General features: G+C 39.5%; 2 protein-coding genes across 5 annotated transcripts in view; one reads left to right on the top strand and one right to left on the bottom strand.

Moving 5' to 3' along the window:
• Nucleotides 1–16,455, bottom strand: part of LOC126379349 (uncharacterized) — a 113,982-nt gene that overhangs the window by 54,603 nt on the left and 42,924 nt on the right. The window lies entirely within an intron of this gene.
• The window catches only part of LOC126379383 (uncharacterized), a 53,158-nt gene that overhangs the window by 3,277 nt on the left and 33,426 nt on the right, over nt 1–16,455 (top strand). For 3 of the 4 annotated variants that reach the window (XM_050028116.1, XM_050028115.1, XM_050028114.1), the window contains exons 2-4: nt 12,056–12,466; nt 13,797–13,953; nt 14,752–15,003. In XM_050028116.1, the coding sequence (XP_049884073.1) occupies nt 12,092–12,466; nt 13,797–13,953; nt 14,752–15,003 (784 nt within the window). In that variant the 5' untranslated portion in view covers nt 12,056–12,091. The remainder of the gene's footprint in view (nt 1–12,055; nt 12,467–13,796; nt 13,954–14,751; nt 15,004–16,455) is intronic. The other variant, XM_050028117.1, reaches the window with a different exon arrangement.

Below are 16,455 nucleotides of genomic sequence, written 5' to 3'. Positions count from 1 at the left end.
AATCAGTATGATCAAAACAAAAATTATAACTCAAGGAGATTAACCCAATCGCATCAATCTCGAATGGGCTCTCGTCATATTATGCTTCGGGATTGATCTCGAAAAACTTGACGAGATCTCGCGAGATCGGGATCCCGCGAAATCGGGATTGCATTCCCTACTGGCCATGCTCAACAAGTTCTCTATGTTCCGGCCCACCCTATTAAGGATTACAGGCATGTTTTTGTGTATGTTTTATGTGTGGACAAGTCAAGGTATGTGTTAAGTAATACCCGTTAACAATCACATCAAATACATTTATTGCACAGAACTAATAGAATTTTAAATATATATATATATATATTTTAGACTGTGATATAATAATTTAAAGTAATAATTTTGTAAGTGTATAATAATTTTGTTACCTTAAACTTGTTTAATTCATTATTTACTATGTTACTTAATACCCCCCTTCGGTTTATTGAGGGGAGGCCTGTGCCCAGTAGTGGGACGTATATAGGCTGTTTATGTTTATTTACTTAATAATATTGTTATAATGAAGCTGCTGTCACCTCTTACGTTGCTGTTCCCTTGCAGGGCGTCACATGTACCTAATACCATGTATGTAACACCTAACTGCTTGTGACTTTGCAATGAATAAATGAATATGAATATGAACTCTAATAATCAGAACACAAACAAAAACAGACAATAAAATAACAATCAATCAATTAATCATTTTAACAATCAATTTGTATATTGACTATTTATATATTGTAATTGTCACAATACAGTTGAGGCGCAAGCGATTTCTATTATGTGAAATTACAATGTACAGTTTAAACAAAAAAATGCCAAGAATGAAATATGTTTCATGCTGCGGGTTCAGCATAATCATTTTTGTTTTTATAGCCCTCACCCACGCTTAGGGAAATTGACAAAGAGAAAATTAAATCGAAAAAAATTCTGACCCGGACGGGACTTGTACACGCAGTTCTTGTCAAGCCGGGACGAGTGTGGTTACCATTACACGGGTCTTCCTCCTGTCCATGCGAAATTATTTCGATCTATGTATCGTCATATGACTTATTAGCCCTAGTTTGGGATCGTCAAATGTTTGCACCAACCTTACTTAACCTACTTTACTTAATTCTTGATTTTCATGATTGTAAAAGGGTAAATAACTTAGCCACTATTAGGTGGAGACTTGTTATTAGCCTTAGGTATTGTCTGGTTATTATTTTAGAAAATGTATATGGCCGTAGGTCTTTCTCAAAATAAATAAATAAAATGAATAATATAATATAAGTTGACGCCGGCGGATCAGTATAATCAATTATGAGGGTTTAAAAAAAAATTCTTTTTTTGTCCGTTTGTCTGTCCGTCTGTCATGACTCTATTCGCAATAACAATAACAATCCCCGATGAAGGCCACTTTAGTCTATTTAAGTTGTAAACTGCTAAGGAGTGAGGGAACGCGCGCGGTCTGCCCGTCTCCCTCGAACGTACCCTCTGAATCACAGATCATCTTACTTTCGGACAATCGGGTGATCAGCCTGCAGTGATTTAACCAAGGGGGGAGCACGGTGGTCGTTTAACATAAAGGTGGGTACTGACTGGTGTTACGAGGCGCAATGTAATGTGTTACACAGCGAGCGTTCGTGCTGTCAGTACAGGGAAATAAGGCGCTCGTAGCGAGCATCAACACTGATTTTAAGCACATGACGTAACATATCACGCTCGCTGCGAATGGTACGGTCACGAGTACTAATATGTATACACTTTGAAACCATGTCACATTAACTTTTTTGACAAATTAAACCGTAAGTCTCATTAAATGTCAAATATGATAGTGCGACAGGGTTCTAAAGTGGTTACACGATATTGCTCATGACTGTACAATACGCCTAGTAACATCGGTCAGTACCCACTTTTAGGAGGTACGTCGGAAAGCAATGGATGAGACATACACAGGACCGGAAAGGATGGCGTGAAAGAGAGGAGGCCTATACCCAGTGGGTGGACACAGGCTGAGTAGATAGATAGATAGGGATCACAAACTGATATTTTATGCGATTCGAAACAGGAGCCTGAGCCCAACGCTCTACCACAGAGGCCGTTATTTTAAAGTTATAGCATAGTACTTTAGTAAAATAAACATGGTTGTATGCTATTCATTAATATTCAAGGAAAAATATGCAGTGAAGTGCAAATACGTAGAATAATGAAGAAGCTGCATAATAATAGACTATATTAATGCCAATATGCGGTTAATAGCAATAGGCGCGCCCCCTATTATATGGGACCATAGATTTACTACTACCGTAGATAGAAAACAGTGCTCAAAAAGTGGGACGCAAAGTTACTGTTAATATAGCGACGTTGACAGTACTTTACTACAGTGCGCGATTACGCGCCGAACTGGCAACACGGGGATCCTGTGAGCAACGGGATATTATTATTTTTTTTATTTAATCGTTTATTGCAAACTTTACAGCTCATAATAATCTTAATTAAAGTTGCGATGTTAAAAATCTTATACTAGCCAATTACAAAGTTTGACAAATTAAATTTTGCCAAGGAGATGATGATGATATTTAATAGAATAGAATATAATAGAAATTGTTTATTATAAAAGGACGCCACACACAAAAAGAAGACAATAACATCACTTAAAATTTCCACGAAACAATAACAAAAAAGCATAGATGATGTTCATTAGAATGATCATAAGGTGGTGGTGAACGTCTTGAGATAAAAGGGCACAAGCCCAAGTTGCGGCGTGAACCACGACGCTGGTGTTATGCGGACCCTGCTGCGTAAGGCGCGTTTATAGACCCAGGGAACCCTAAAAACCAATTTAAATTGACCATAACGTAAGTTTGGGGAGTTGCGTAATAACTTATTAGCAAACGTGATAAAATTTAACTGCAAAATGAACCATACGGTCGAAATAAAAAATTGCATTTTCGCTCGTATATTCGTGGATAAAAATGCTGTAACAGTAAGTACTTCTACTCAAATATACATACACTGGCGGACAACAAAATCTCAAGCTTGTTAACGGCCTCCGTTGTCCAGTGGTTTAGCGTTGGGCTCACGATCCGGAGGTTCCGGTTTCGAATCCCGGTGGGGACATATTTATCACAAAAATCACTTTGTGAGATATGTTAAGCCATTGGTCCCGGTTACTATTTACTTATGTAGGTACGTAAATAAGCCATGTCAGGGGCTTTGGTTCTATAATAACGCTGACAACAGAATTTTTGACCTGGAATTTTACTTGGAAAAATACTCTACTGTACTCATAATTGGCTCAGACGCAGAATGTAGCTTTCGCAAAATGTACTCGATGCGTATTACGTACCTTTTGCAAAACATGCTATATTTTAGGGAAAGATAGGGCAGGGGTTTCCTTCTTGCTTTCCGACTTTCAAAACCAAATTTGATTTCTCTAGTCACGATCGCGCCCATGGAAGAGCTGAGATTAACACTAGCTAAGAGTGTCGCCGTTGACGAATACGTCTGGGAGGACATCATCATCATCATCATCAAAATTTACACTTCGCAAGATGTCCCTTTATCATAGTATACATTTTGCGAAAGGGACATTTTGTGTCCGTTATACGGTATAAAGGTGACTCAAGTTGAAGTTCCACATCAAGATCCAGTCATAAAGCAGTCTCCACCCGACAATGCTCCCGGAACGATGCGTGTACGCATACATAAAAGCGGCCTTGACGCGCGGCGAAGTTATGTAACTCAAATATTAAACATGTTGAGGTTCATTGCGCAGAAACCGACCGGTTTAAAGTTTATGTTTTTTGGTCGTGTTGAGTGAAATGTCAAGTAAAATATTGTTACTGTCTTTTTAAGGGGTTATACAATCATCATCACTAATTTAAGAGCCACGCTCTTGTCGGTGTAGCATTATCCATGCTACTTTTTAGGGAAAAATAGGGCAGTGGTTTCCCTCTTGCCTTCCGTCCAATACAATATCTCAGTTAAAAGTCGGTACGGTCACGAGTACTAATAATAATACGTATACACGATGAACCCATGTCACATTAACTTTTTTGACAAATTAAACCGTAAGTCTCATTAAATGTCAAATATAATAGTGCCACTGGGTTCTAAAATTGGTAGATGATATTGCTCATAACTGTACTACCTATTATGATTCAGTTAACGTGACTAACATTGTAATGTCTCGAACTCTAAACTACTGACTTCGACATTATGAGTTTGAATTCATGTTTGGATCATAGATAAAATAAAAATAAAAATGAATTCATTTCTGTAAATCAGTTACAATTATTGGACAGGTCTCCCCAGTAAGTAATCAGATACTTGTGTTGGGACGATTCAAAGTGTAACTATGTTACCAACTGAATTAAAATATTTTTGAATTTTGACTGCTGTTATCAAGTGTCACATCTAGATATTTTTCTCTCTGCATTAAATATTGTTTTACGTTCCACAAACACCTTTTCCACCTGCCATAATTTCTGTGGCGTTATCACGAATTCACGATGAATTGCCAATTTTTTAAAGTTTGTTAAGTTACACCAATGCGCTTACAGACCACCACATTAGTATGTGCCAAACGTAAAGTTGTGGTCTAAATGATAATAAGCCATACCTCTGTTTTATGTTGTATCTGAACTTGAATAAGGAAATTACTATGGACGCACTTGAACTCATTCTTAGAGCAGTGGTAATCCGGTTGGAAGAACGCGATTGGGGAAAATTTCGGGATCTCGCGGGATTGATATTACCAATCCCGCGGGATCTCGAATTTGTGATCTCGAGTCGGGATTGCATTCCCTAGTCCGGAGTATTTATTTATTTATTTATTTCAAATCGGGAAACAAACAGCTTAAATAACACTTTAAAAAATGCAAATAGTTTGTACATTAGCCAATGAAGTCTCCACTTATAACTAATACATGCATCACTGAGAAGTAGACAGAAGTAATAAATAAATTAAGTAATTAAGTATGCCTGTAAGTCGAGAATGTTCCCGCTTAGGGACGGTACCGAAAAGTATCGGTGTCCGAAGGACATAATATACGATCCCGACGACCCAATTACTCTAGCCATAGAGGCAGCCAGTCAGCTCGCGACACCAAAAACTTCAGGACCCTGATACCGACCCCGTCGACGATTTCCCTAAATCAGCGCTTATCGCTATCGATCCACTAGGGTCAATTAATTCTTTCAAATATTTTTCCTCTCAGACGACGCCCTGAGCCGAGGTTCGCGCCCATCTGGGCACCCTCAGGCCTGTTGTCTTAAACGTTGTACCGGGTGAGAGCCTTCAGCGCTCCCCGTTTGTTCGGCCAAGTAGTTAATGGCAAATCTACAACAAGTCAAGTCAAAAAAAAAAATCGCCGAGACTGATGATTTCTGTTGAAAACACGAGTCGTAAAACATGTTCCGTGCGTAGTCGCGGACATTCGCTAATAAAATATAACCTACAATGAATTTTGCAATTCACATATTTCCACTAGGTCACTTGGTTGACCTTGTCCTTTGCATAAATAACATGAGGTGTGAAATATAAAAAAAAAGTTTTATAAGGCATTACTAAACTACATAAATAAATTTAAAAAAAATAATATACCGAAAACTTCGAGTCGTAAGCCTGTTCTACCCGACTGCGGCGAAGCAAAAAGGGATGCAATCAAGATAGCAAATTCGAGATCCCGCGGGATTGGAAATATGAATCACGCGAGATCCCGAATTTTTCGGGATCCCGTCTAGTTCATTATAAAATGTAAAGTTAATGATGGCTGAAAACGATGAAAACTACGTGTTTGTGATGGTGAGGTTAATTAAAACAAAATATCTTTTTGAAATAATACAAAGACCTCCTCTCTTTCCTCTTTTTCTCTCTTTTTCTAATAGAAAGAAGAAGAGTATATATTCTTCGATATTACTAACTAAATAATTATATTTTCTTTGGAAATCAGCATAATCAAAACAAAAAGTATATTTTAAGGAGATTCGCCCAATCCCGTCAATCTCGAATGGGATCTCGTCATATTATTCTTCGGGATTGTTCTCGAAAAAGTAGACGAGATCTCGCGATATCGGTATTGCAGTCCCTAGTCATGAAAAAATTAAAAAAAAAATTAAAATGTCTTTATTAATTAATTAAATCACATTCTGACGACAATTTACAAATCGTCCTCGGGTTATTATTGTCTTACTTGTGGCGTCCTTTTATAATAAACATACACATACACAACGTAAACATATTCACGCCCGTTATCCCTAATAGGGTGGCAAGAGCGACAAGTAAACATTTACGAAAGAAAGAAGGAAAAACAATTTATTTCTGTGAATGTTTTTTTTTTCATAGCCATATGTTATGTGTGTACGACTTTATGATTTGAATTCATGTTTGGTACGAGATGATAATTGGTATCACGTGCATTTGTGCTCGGTTAATGGCAACAGGCTCGCCCCCTATTTCATGGGATTCCAGTGACTATCTATTCCCAGCACCATGTACCTCCAAATATCCCAAACTCATCCCAGGACCCCTACGTTAGTATAACAAAAGCGCACCATGATCAGCATAATCAACATGGACTCCGATGACTCGCCGGTCATTATGTCAGAATTTGGACCTCTGGTTTTTTGGGGGCTTTTAGTTATTTAGAGACCCTTGGGAGCGAGGGAAGCCCCTCGGTTGGGTATCACAAACAGGTCGAGAGATCGGTAAAAAAAAACAAAAGAAGAATAATATTTTATATATATTATATATTAACTTAGTTCACAATTCAAATTATTAAAAGTTTTGTTTTAAACAAAATAAGAATAAAGTACTCACTTAGTTCTGAATTCAAATTACTGAAAGTTTTTAACGTAACAAGAATAAATTGCTTAGTTCTAAATTCAAATGATTAAGTTTTGTTTTGAATAAGAGGACAATAAAGTAGTAAGTTCTAAATTCAAATTGTTAAAAGCTTTGTTTCGAACAAATCAACAATAAAGTATTTAGTTCTGAATTCAAATTCTGATTCACGATAAATCTTATAATTGATGAACATGGAAATTGGGAACCTATTTGACTGAGTCAAAGATAAATTATAAAATGCTAATCTAGGAACAGAAGCCAGTTTAAAATGATAAAAAATCAATCTCATTTTACTTTTCGACTTATTTTCGATAATGAGTATGACGTTTGCGCGCTTTTATTGATGACGTCACAGGACAGTATTTCCATTCAAACTCCAAAGAAATCTTTCGTTTTGACGTTTCGTAAAAAGTATCTCATTTGACTAGGTTGTCAAGTAGCCTATTAGAATTAGTTTATATTCTGTGCGCATTCAAGTTAAAGGTCTATAAAACTAACTACATAAGTACTTATATATCACCAGCTCTGTCCCAGCGGTCACGGTCGACTGCCCACTTTTTGTTTAAACCTATTTTCCTTCACAAATTAGTTTCGCCACGTGAACAATGTGACTAGTAAATACTATTGCGTGTACTTCAACAAAGGTGTCAATATTTTACTTACAAAAGTTATAAAATTACCGTACGTTGTCTGTCCGTTACGTCTTAAATCAAAATAAAGATTTTATCTATCTATTATTGGATATTATGTCCATCGAATGTCCATCAGTTGCTTCTTTCAAAGCAAAATTAAAAGAACATTATCTTTCACACTACGCCTAATATATACGTATTTACACTTGTGTATGTTTATATACGTATATATTTTAATCCCAGAACTACTCGTAACAACTAACGTCGAATTACATATTTTCTCTAAAATAAATCATTTTATGATTTAGTCCTCTAATATATTTAAGCAAAAAGTAAAAAAAAAACAGCATTAAATCCACCACAGGCTTCGTATAATTTGTATGTAATACGTTTTTTGTTTTATGTCATTACTATCTAATTTGACAGGTCCGCTTTCTTGCAGAAGCGAATGCCTGTCTGACCTGTCAACCCTCGAAGAAAACCAGCCCAACAGGGTAGGTCATATACCCCGAAAAATGCATTTCTCGGGAATGTGGGTTTCCTCACGATGTTTTCCTTCACCGCCGAGCACGTGATAGTCATTTATGATCCAAACTTGAATTTGAAACCAAATTCGAAAATCGTCGGTTTCGAACCTGCTACCTCCTACTGAGAGTCAAACGTTCTTCCAACTGGGCCCACGCTTCACCGAGCTTTCTGTCAGACCAACGTCATTACGAACTGTATTTTGTTTTTTTATATTTCTACTGAATTTGTAATGAATTTTCAGACACTTTTTCTTGATAAATAACATAAGATCACGGCTGCATCCCAATTGGGATAGTCAGAGGTACGATTAAATCCATCGGAAGATGAACTAGGTTTTCCTTTTCCGAGCTTTCCGTTAGACCAACGTGATGGGTGGAGCCGTAGGTCCTTTTTTTAGGGGTAAGGCGTTTTGCGAATAAGTCCTTTGTCTACTAAACCGTATCGCCGTCTATAATGGCCTTGCCAACTGTCGTAGTGAAAACTGCACTAAAGATAAATTAATAACTCATTGGTACAAGTCCGGTACCGGGTTTCGAACTGGCACCCCTCGATAAGCAAGCCAGCCACAGCACACAGTGACTCTTACATAATGAATGGAACGGAAATTTCGACTTTCTTAAGTACTTTCATCTTCTTCTTATCGTGTCGGTTATGAGGTGGATTACCAACCTCATCAACCCTGGTGTCAGGGTTATTGTTGAGCCGCCAAAGGCTCCCGACATGGCTCATGTAACGACTACATACTTACATCAGTAAGTAGTGACCGGGACCAACGGCTTAACGTGCCTTCCGAAGCACGGATCGTCTTACTTTCGGACAATCGGGTGATCAGCCTGTAATGTCCTAACCAAACTAGGGATCACAAAGTTATTTTTGTCATATGTCCCCACCGAGATTCGAACCCGGGACCTCCGGATCGTGAGACTAACGCTCAACCACTGGACCACAGAGTACTTTCATGAAAAATGAATACTGAGCGAAGTTCAACAACATTCGAAATAAGCTTACGTTGCAATTCTATCAAGAATAATCTTCAATTATGAATGGGAATTGATTGAATAACACTTGATTCGCTCGCGTATAAAAAACAAGCAAAAAAGTGGTTATAAGCGAGCGCCCTGACGGCGCGATGCAATGGAGATAAATACTGCTTATTTCTCCCGTCAGGTGTCGCTACTGTTGAGTGTTCTTAAATTTTGACAGTACCCCATACTATTTGACTAAACAAACATATTCTTTTGGTTATAATTGGGTCGTGTACAGTCATGAGCAATATAATGTACCCACTTTAGGACTCTGTTGCACTAACATATTTGACATTTAGTGGGACTTACAGTTCAATTTGTCAAAAAAATTAATGTGACGTGGTACCAAAGTGTATACTATGCTCGTGACCGTACTGGATTCAAGATAAATTATGAAATTCTCATTACTAAATTAAGACAGATCTAAAACTAACGGAAAATTGTTTCTTTTTTCTATTTAACTTATTTATGAATTTGAATTAAGAAAAACGTAATAATAAGTCCGACATTTTATCAAGTTTTTCTATGACGTCACAGTGTGCTTTTTCATGCAAATTCCATAGTAATTACGCATTTTGACGTTTAGTAAAAAGTAACAGATTTGACTAGTTGGTAACTAGCCTTTTTTACACTATAACCCTTTGCGCAGCGTTTAACTGCAAAATCATTGTGTTATATTTCTTCCCTGAAGATACATACATACATACATAAACTCACGCCACTCACTCACTCACTTTCCTGAAGATCGAAAAGCAAAAACTTATCTCTTTCTCTAGCTTCTTTTCTTTTTCGAAATTCATTGATTTTACACGCCACACGAGAGTAGAAGACATACATACATACATAAACAGCCTACATACGTCCCACTGTATGGGACATACCTAATAGTCTACCATTTATGGTCAGTCACATCTCTAGCGCGAGCAAGCCAACGCGTCTCAATGTTTGGATCTTGTAATTAAATTAATATCCTAAGTAATACAGTTCATTCAATTGTTTGTGTGGGGTTTTATTAAAATTACCAGCGCTCCCTACACCCACTACTGGGCACAGGCCTCCCCTCAATCAACCGGAGGGGGTATGGAGCATACTACACCACGCTGCTCCAATGCGGGCTGGTGGAGGTGTTTTTACGGCTAATAGCCGGGACCAACGGCTTAACGTGCCCTCCAAAACACGGAATCATCTTATTTTTTCGAACAATCAGATGATTCAAGCCTGAAAAGTCCTTACCAAACAAAGGACAGTCTCACAAAGTGATTTAGACAAAACATCGTCAAAAAATGACAATTGTTAATCTTTTTGAAAAATGTTGTCTAACACAAGCAAGCAGGGCAATCTTGCCCTAAAATCGCACACCTGCAGTATCGCGTCGTGAGGAAGGTCACTAATTTATATCTTTTATATTGTTGACAGTCCAGTTTTTGCTCGTCTGATTATTAGTTATAACATTACAAACAAGACCTCTGTGGTCCAGTGGTTGAGGGTCGGGCGCGCTATCCAGATTCCGGGTTCGAATCTTGATAGGGACGTATCACCAGCTGGCAGCTGAATGCAATTTCAAAAATATCTTTACTCAGTAGGTAACATAGTTACACTTTGACTCATCATTTACATAACGAACGTCTCATCCGCCTAAAACTACTGCGGCTTCTCACAACCCGTATAGCCGAGGAAAAGAAGCTGCAAGAAAACCCTCGGCATAGGGCCCTAGAAGTTTTTTTTTTTAAATATTGTTATACAATTTCGTAATTTGGCTGCGTAATATATGCGTTCTGTCAATTTCGTTTCCAGCCAGGATAAAAGTATTTTTATAATTTATTTATTTATTAATTTATTTATTTATTTCGCTCCATACAAACTTCCACTCGGTGGCGCAGCGGTAAACGCGCTTGGTCTGCGATTGTTGAAGTTAAGCAACTTTCGCAAAGGCCGGTCATAGGATGGGTGACCACAAAAAAAAAGTTTTCATCTCAAGCTCCTTCGTGCTTCGGAAGGCACGTTAAGCCGTTGGTCCCGGCTGCATTAGCAGTCGTTAATAACCATCAATCCGCACTGGGCCCGCGTGGTGGTTAAGGCTCGATCTCCCTATCCGTCCATAGGGAAGGCCGGTGCCCCAGTAGTGGGGACGTTAATGGGCTGATGCTGATGATGTATAGAAGTAAAGATGACGAAATAAACGGACGGAACCCTTACAACAATATTCTCCAAGTCTCAAACAGACTTGATCTTTTTTTTTATCTCGGATCTTAATTAAGGCACGTGCGATGCTCTCGCGCCTGCCTCGAATGCCACATTTTTTTATACTTGCTTTTTTTTATAAAAGAAAAAAGTGGTTGTGTAAATATTTTGGAGGTGTGGTGTGTTCGGTGCGGTTAGGTAGCTTGTCATTTAACATTGCTTTCGACTAATAAGGCCGAACTTCTGTACTTATGTTATGTGTCATAATATTTCAATATCTCATATACTTAAAGGTTGCCTGGAAGAGATTGCTACTTAGCAATAAGGCCGCCTATTGTACTAATTCTATTTCTCTTTTGTTTTTTATTTTGTTTTTTCCTGTTTGTGCAATAAAGTATTTGTTATGTTATGTTATTTTACATACTATAATATACTGAGTGTTAGTGACATCGGAACGACCTCCGTGGTCCAGAACAATGGGCTCACGATCCGGAGGTCCCGGGTTCGAATCCCGGTGTGATAATGTTTTGAATTTGTCAGAAAATAAATTTAAAGCTCATGTGAAGCTAACTTTATGTACAAAAGCTAAATTATAAGTTTAAAAATAAAAATATAGGTATTAAATATGTTCCTCTAGTTTTTAAATAACTTGTAATATATACCCTCACTGATTTAAAAGATGTGTTGCTGTTGCAGTCTCTTGTCATTTCTTCTCCTCAGCCATAACACCTTGCGAAATGACGTAAATTCAAAAGTGTTACATTGACCTTCAACAAGTTTATCCGTGATAATTACGTTGAATAAATTATTCTGATTTCTGACGCTTTTCTTTTTTTTTTCAGATAAACAATGTGCTAGTGGCCAGTATCGGAAACAAAATGGCGGCGTTGAGGACGAAAATAGTTTTAGTTTTAATTAACATAATCTGTGCTTACTGTGATACTGTGGACGAAATAAAAACAGACATCCTACTACGCGGCAGCGGAGAACAATTCGACTTAGAAGAGGCTGAGGTGCCTCTAAAAGACATTGAACCTGAAAAGACCCTGAGAGAAGAACTTAAGAACGTAGATTTAAATAGAGAAGTTGAATTATCTACAACCACAGACAACGCGCCTACAACAACTCTACTTGAAGAGGTTGATAAAGATGACGATATAGCTACCACAGTTCTGCCAACCGACACGACGGTAATAGACAATACTGTTGATATAACAGACAATTATGATAACACAAGCAGCATTGACCTAAAGGTAAATAGACGTAAAGTAATAATAAGCTATCGGACAATAGCAAGTAATATGTAGGTTATATAAACTATAAAAGAGCATTTGATAAAGTAGTTGATCATCCCCCCAGCGTTATTTCCGCCATTTAACGGCCTCCGTGGTCCAGTGGTTTGAGCGTTGGGCTCACGATCCGGAGGTCCCGGGTTCAAATCCCTGTGGGGACATATCACAAAAATCACTTTATGATCCCTAGTGTGATTAGGACATAACAGGCTGATCACCTGATTGAAAGCACGTTAAGCCGTTGGCCCCGGTTATTACTCACTGATGTAAGTACGTAGTCGTTACATGAGCCAAGTCAGGGGCCTTTGGCGGCTCATTAGTAATTCTGGCACTAGAGTTGATGGGGTTGATAAACCACTTCACAACCCACACGATAGAAGAGGGTCCGCTTACCTAACCTGAAGATTTGACAGGTCCGGTTTTTTACAGAAGCGACTGCTTGTCTGACCTTCCAACACGCGAAGGGAAAACCAGCCCAATACAGGTTAGGTCACATTTTTTCAAAAATGCAATTCTCGGGAATGTGGGTTTCCTCACAATGTTTTCCTTCGATGGTGTGTGTTATAAAATAGTTGATCGATTTATTGAAATTTGATCCACGTTTGACCACATAGCCGTGGTAGACCAGTTGGAAAAACGCTTGACTGTCACTGTGAGATCGCAGGTACGAATCCTAACACGAACCAATAAAAAAAAACCATATTGAATAATCAAAATGTGGAGGAAGCAAGAGAAGTGTGTCAGGATCGAAGCAAATGGAATACCATCGTCAGGAAATAGGCGTTTATGATAATCAGAATAAACCAATGATTTTCGTATTCACCTTTGGATCCTAAATGCTTATCACGTGCTCTACGGTGAAACAAAACATCGTGAAGAAACCCACATTCCCGAGAAATGCGTTTCGTAGTGACCTAACCTGTATTGAGCTGGGTTTCCCTTCGTGTTTTTCCTCGCTTGCAAAACGGGGAGCTCCAGTTCAAACCCTGATACCAAACTTGCACCAATGAGTTATTAATTTATCTTTAGTGCAGTTTTCACTAACACAGTTGGCTCAACCATTTTAGACTGCGATACGGCTCATCACCTATCACGTTGGTCTATCAGAAAGCTCGGTGAGGCGAGAGTACTTATTTCCTCTTGCGATGGATGTACCTCTGACTACTCCAATTGGGATGTCGTAAACTTATATGCAAGACCGTTGCAAGGGTTCGAACCCGCGCTCCCCCTTTTGAGAAGCCGGTAAACTATAGGATCATAGTGAGTGATGAAATCCTATAAACACTTGCAGTTGGAGACCACATCCGCGGCCTGGTCGTCTACAACAACTACGACTCCGACTCCGACGACACGGGGCATAGACGACATGGAGGCTGTGGGGTCAGGGGTGGCTGCGTTCGATGACGAGCACGACTACAGTCCGAGGGTGCCGAAATTGAGCGACAACCGTGGGTTTTTAAGCGATTTTTTTATAATAATAATATACAGGGTGTTAGTGACAGCGAACGATGTGGCAAGAAATGCCGCGCTGCTATAGGGTTCTGTAGCCATTGGCAGCGCTGCGGGAACCCGTAGACTCACAAGTGCTGCAAGAATCATCTACGACAGATGCTGTGGCCAATGATGGAACGAAAACTTTGAAGGATGATTCCGACCAGGGGTGTTAAAAAGCCCAAATCGAAGCAATTCATCTAAGAAAGCAATATTGCTATTTGACGTTTGTTGAAATTGCGAGCTTCTTTTATATGTGCAAATGTCAAATTGCAATATTGTTTTTAAGACGGATTGCTTTGATATGTCCTTTTTAGCCAGGTGTTGTCACTCGTCACCCAAACTTGTGAAGTAACCCAGGATAAACAATAAAAAAAAATTTAACAACCTCGCAAGTTTATGTTTCGTAGTCTAGTGGTGGCGTTGGCCTCACGACCTGGAGATCCGGGTTCGATTCCCGAACTGGACAGTTCCGAGGATGGGGCATGCTTACCGATGTGCCTATTCACTCTTGCCTTGAAGGTTGATTGTAGTTTTCGGGATACAGACTCGCGGGCAGACAATTCCAGACTTTAACCGTTCATTTTAATTTTTAAGACAGAGGAAGCGAAACGGTTCGTACGAGTTGACCATCTGACCATGTTCCGAGCATCTAACCACGATCTGAGTATCTGACCACGATCTGAGCATCTGAGCACGATCTGAGCATCTGACTGACCACGATCTGAGTATCACCATAAAATACAGGCTAACAGTTCCTTTCTTTCCAGCGGAACCCAAACAACAGGACACGCGCAACTTCGACGTGAAGCCAATAACACCACCATCCGTCAGCAAGAGTTCAACCCTGAAGGGTTGGCTGGAAGACTCGTGGCTAAGGCCGCCTGCTGGTATCCTGGTACCACTGCGGCCCATCGCTTTAAGCAGAGCGCTGGCTGTGTGGAACGACTTGGCTGCTGAAGGTCTGAATGTGACTGATATTGTCATCGTCGGCTACGATTCTAATGGTGAGTGAACTTCGACAATTACCCAAATAGCTAGTTCCGCTCATAACCAACAGATGGCGCATATCATTCAAATGGGCATTTGCGTGATATGCGCCATCTGTTGGTTTACTCCAGTGAGTAAAGAGGTCTTCTTCTTCTTCTATCGTGTGGGTTGTGAGGTGAATTACCAACCTCATCAACCCTGGTGTCAGGGTTACTATTGAGCCGCCAAAGGCCCCTGACATGACTCATATAACGACTACATACTTATATCAGTAAGTAGTAACCGGGACCAACGGTTTAACGTGCCTTCCGAAGCACGGATCGTCTTACTTTCGGACAATCAGGTGATCAGCCTGTAACGTCCTAACCAAACTAGGGACCACAAAGTAATTTTTGTGATATGTCCCCACCGGGAATCGAACCCAGGACCTCCGGATCGTGAGCCCAACGCTCAACCACTGGACCACGGAGGCCGTTAAGTAGGTAGGTTAGGTAGGTTAGTAAAGTGGTTGTAAATGTCAACTTAAGAGTGTTGGGACCCTCGCTCGGCGACAATAGATGGCGTAAGTGTAGCCACACCATTCGGTGATCGAAATTATTATTTTTCTCATAGATAAACTAAGCGAAATGAGCTCTACACCTTATTGCCACTACTTGAAAGTCTAGAGAACCTGTAAATACCAAAATGCTCAGCTGAGGCCGAGTCGAGTGGAGGAAGAAACGAGTGAACATCTTGGAATACTGTAAGACTATTTCCTCACAACAACAGCAGGTTTTTCACCTCGGACATCAATCCATTGATTTGCAAATAGTCTAAGAACAGAGCAAAAAATTAATTGCAGTGTCAATGTTGCAGATCAGTAATTAATTAAGATTACTGATTACGTGCTGCGATTACGTTAGGTCTTTGGTTTCACTTTAAGAACCATTTGGAGTCATTATTTTTTTGTATTTTATAGCACTTACCCGTGCTTTGGGAAATGGGGTTGGTTTATGACACACAGACAGACATATATAGTGTTGTATAGAAACAATAGGTGTCGGGGAATAGCTACCAGCTCCCCGAAAACTGGCTTACTGTGTAGCAACAGATCACCCTCAAAATCACAAAGTCACAAAGTGAAAATTAAATCGAAACATTTTCTGACTTGAACCCGCAGCCCTTGCCAAGCCGGGACGAGTGTGTTAACCTACACCACTACATCATCGGATCGGTCCTCATCTTTTTATCATCATCATTATCTAGCAGGGTTGATGAGGTTGGGACTCTCCTCACAACCCTCACGATAGAAGAAGAAGATCATCTAGCGTTATTCCGCTTTCACAGCGTCCGCTGTCTAACCAGAAGATTTGACAGGTTCGGTTTTTTACAGAAGCGACTGCCTGTCTGACCTTCCAACCCGCGAAGGGAAAACCAGCCCAATACATATTAGGTCACATACCTCCAAAACGCATTTTCGGGAATGTAAG

Source organism: Pectinophora gossypiella, chromosome 29, assembly GCF_024362695.1.
Source record: "Pectinophora gossypiella chromosome 29, ilPecGoss1.1, whole genome shotgun sequence".
NCBI lineage: Eukaryota > Metazoa > Arthropoda > Insecta > Lepidoptera > Gelechiidae > Pectinophora > Pectinophora gossypiella.
The sequence above is the reverse complement of the archived record's forward strand: the minus strand, read 5'-3'. Positions and strand labels throughout refer to the sequence as shown.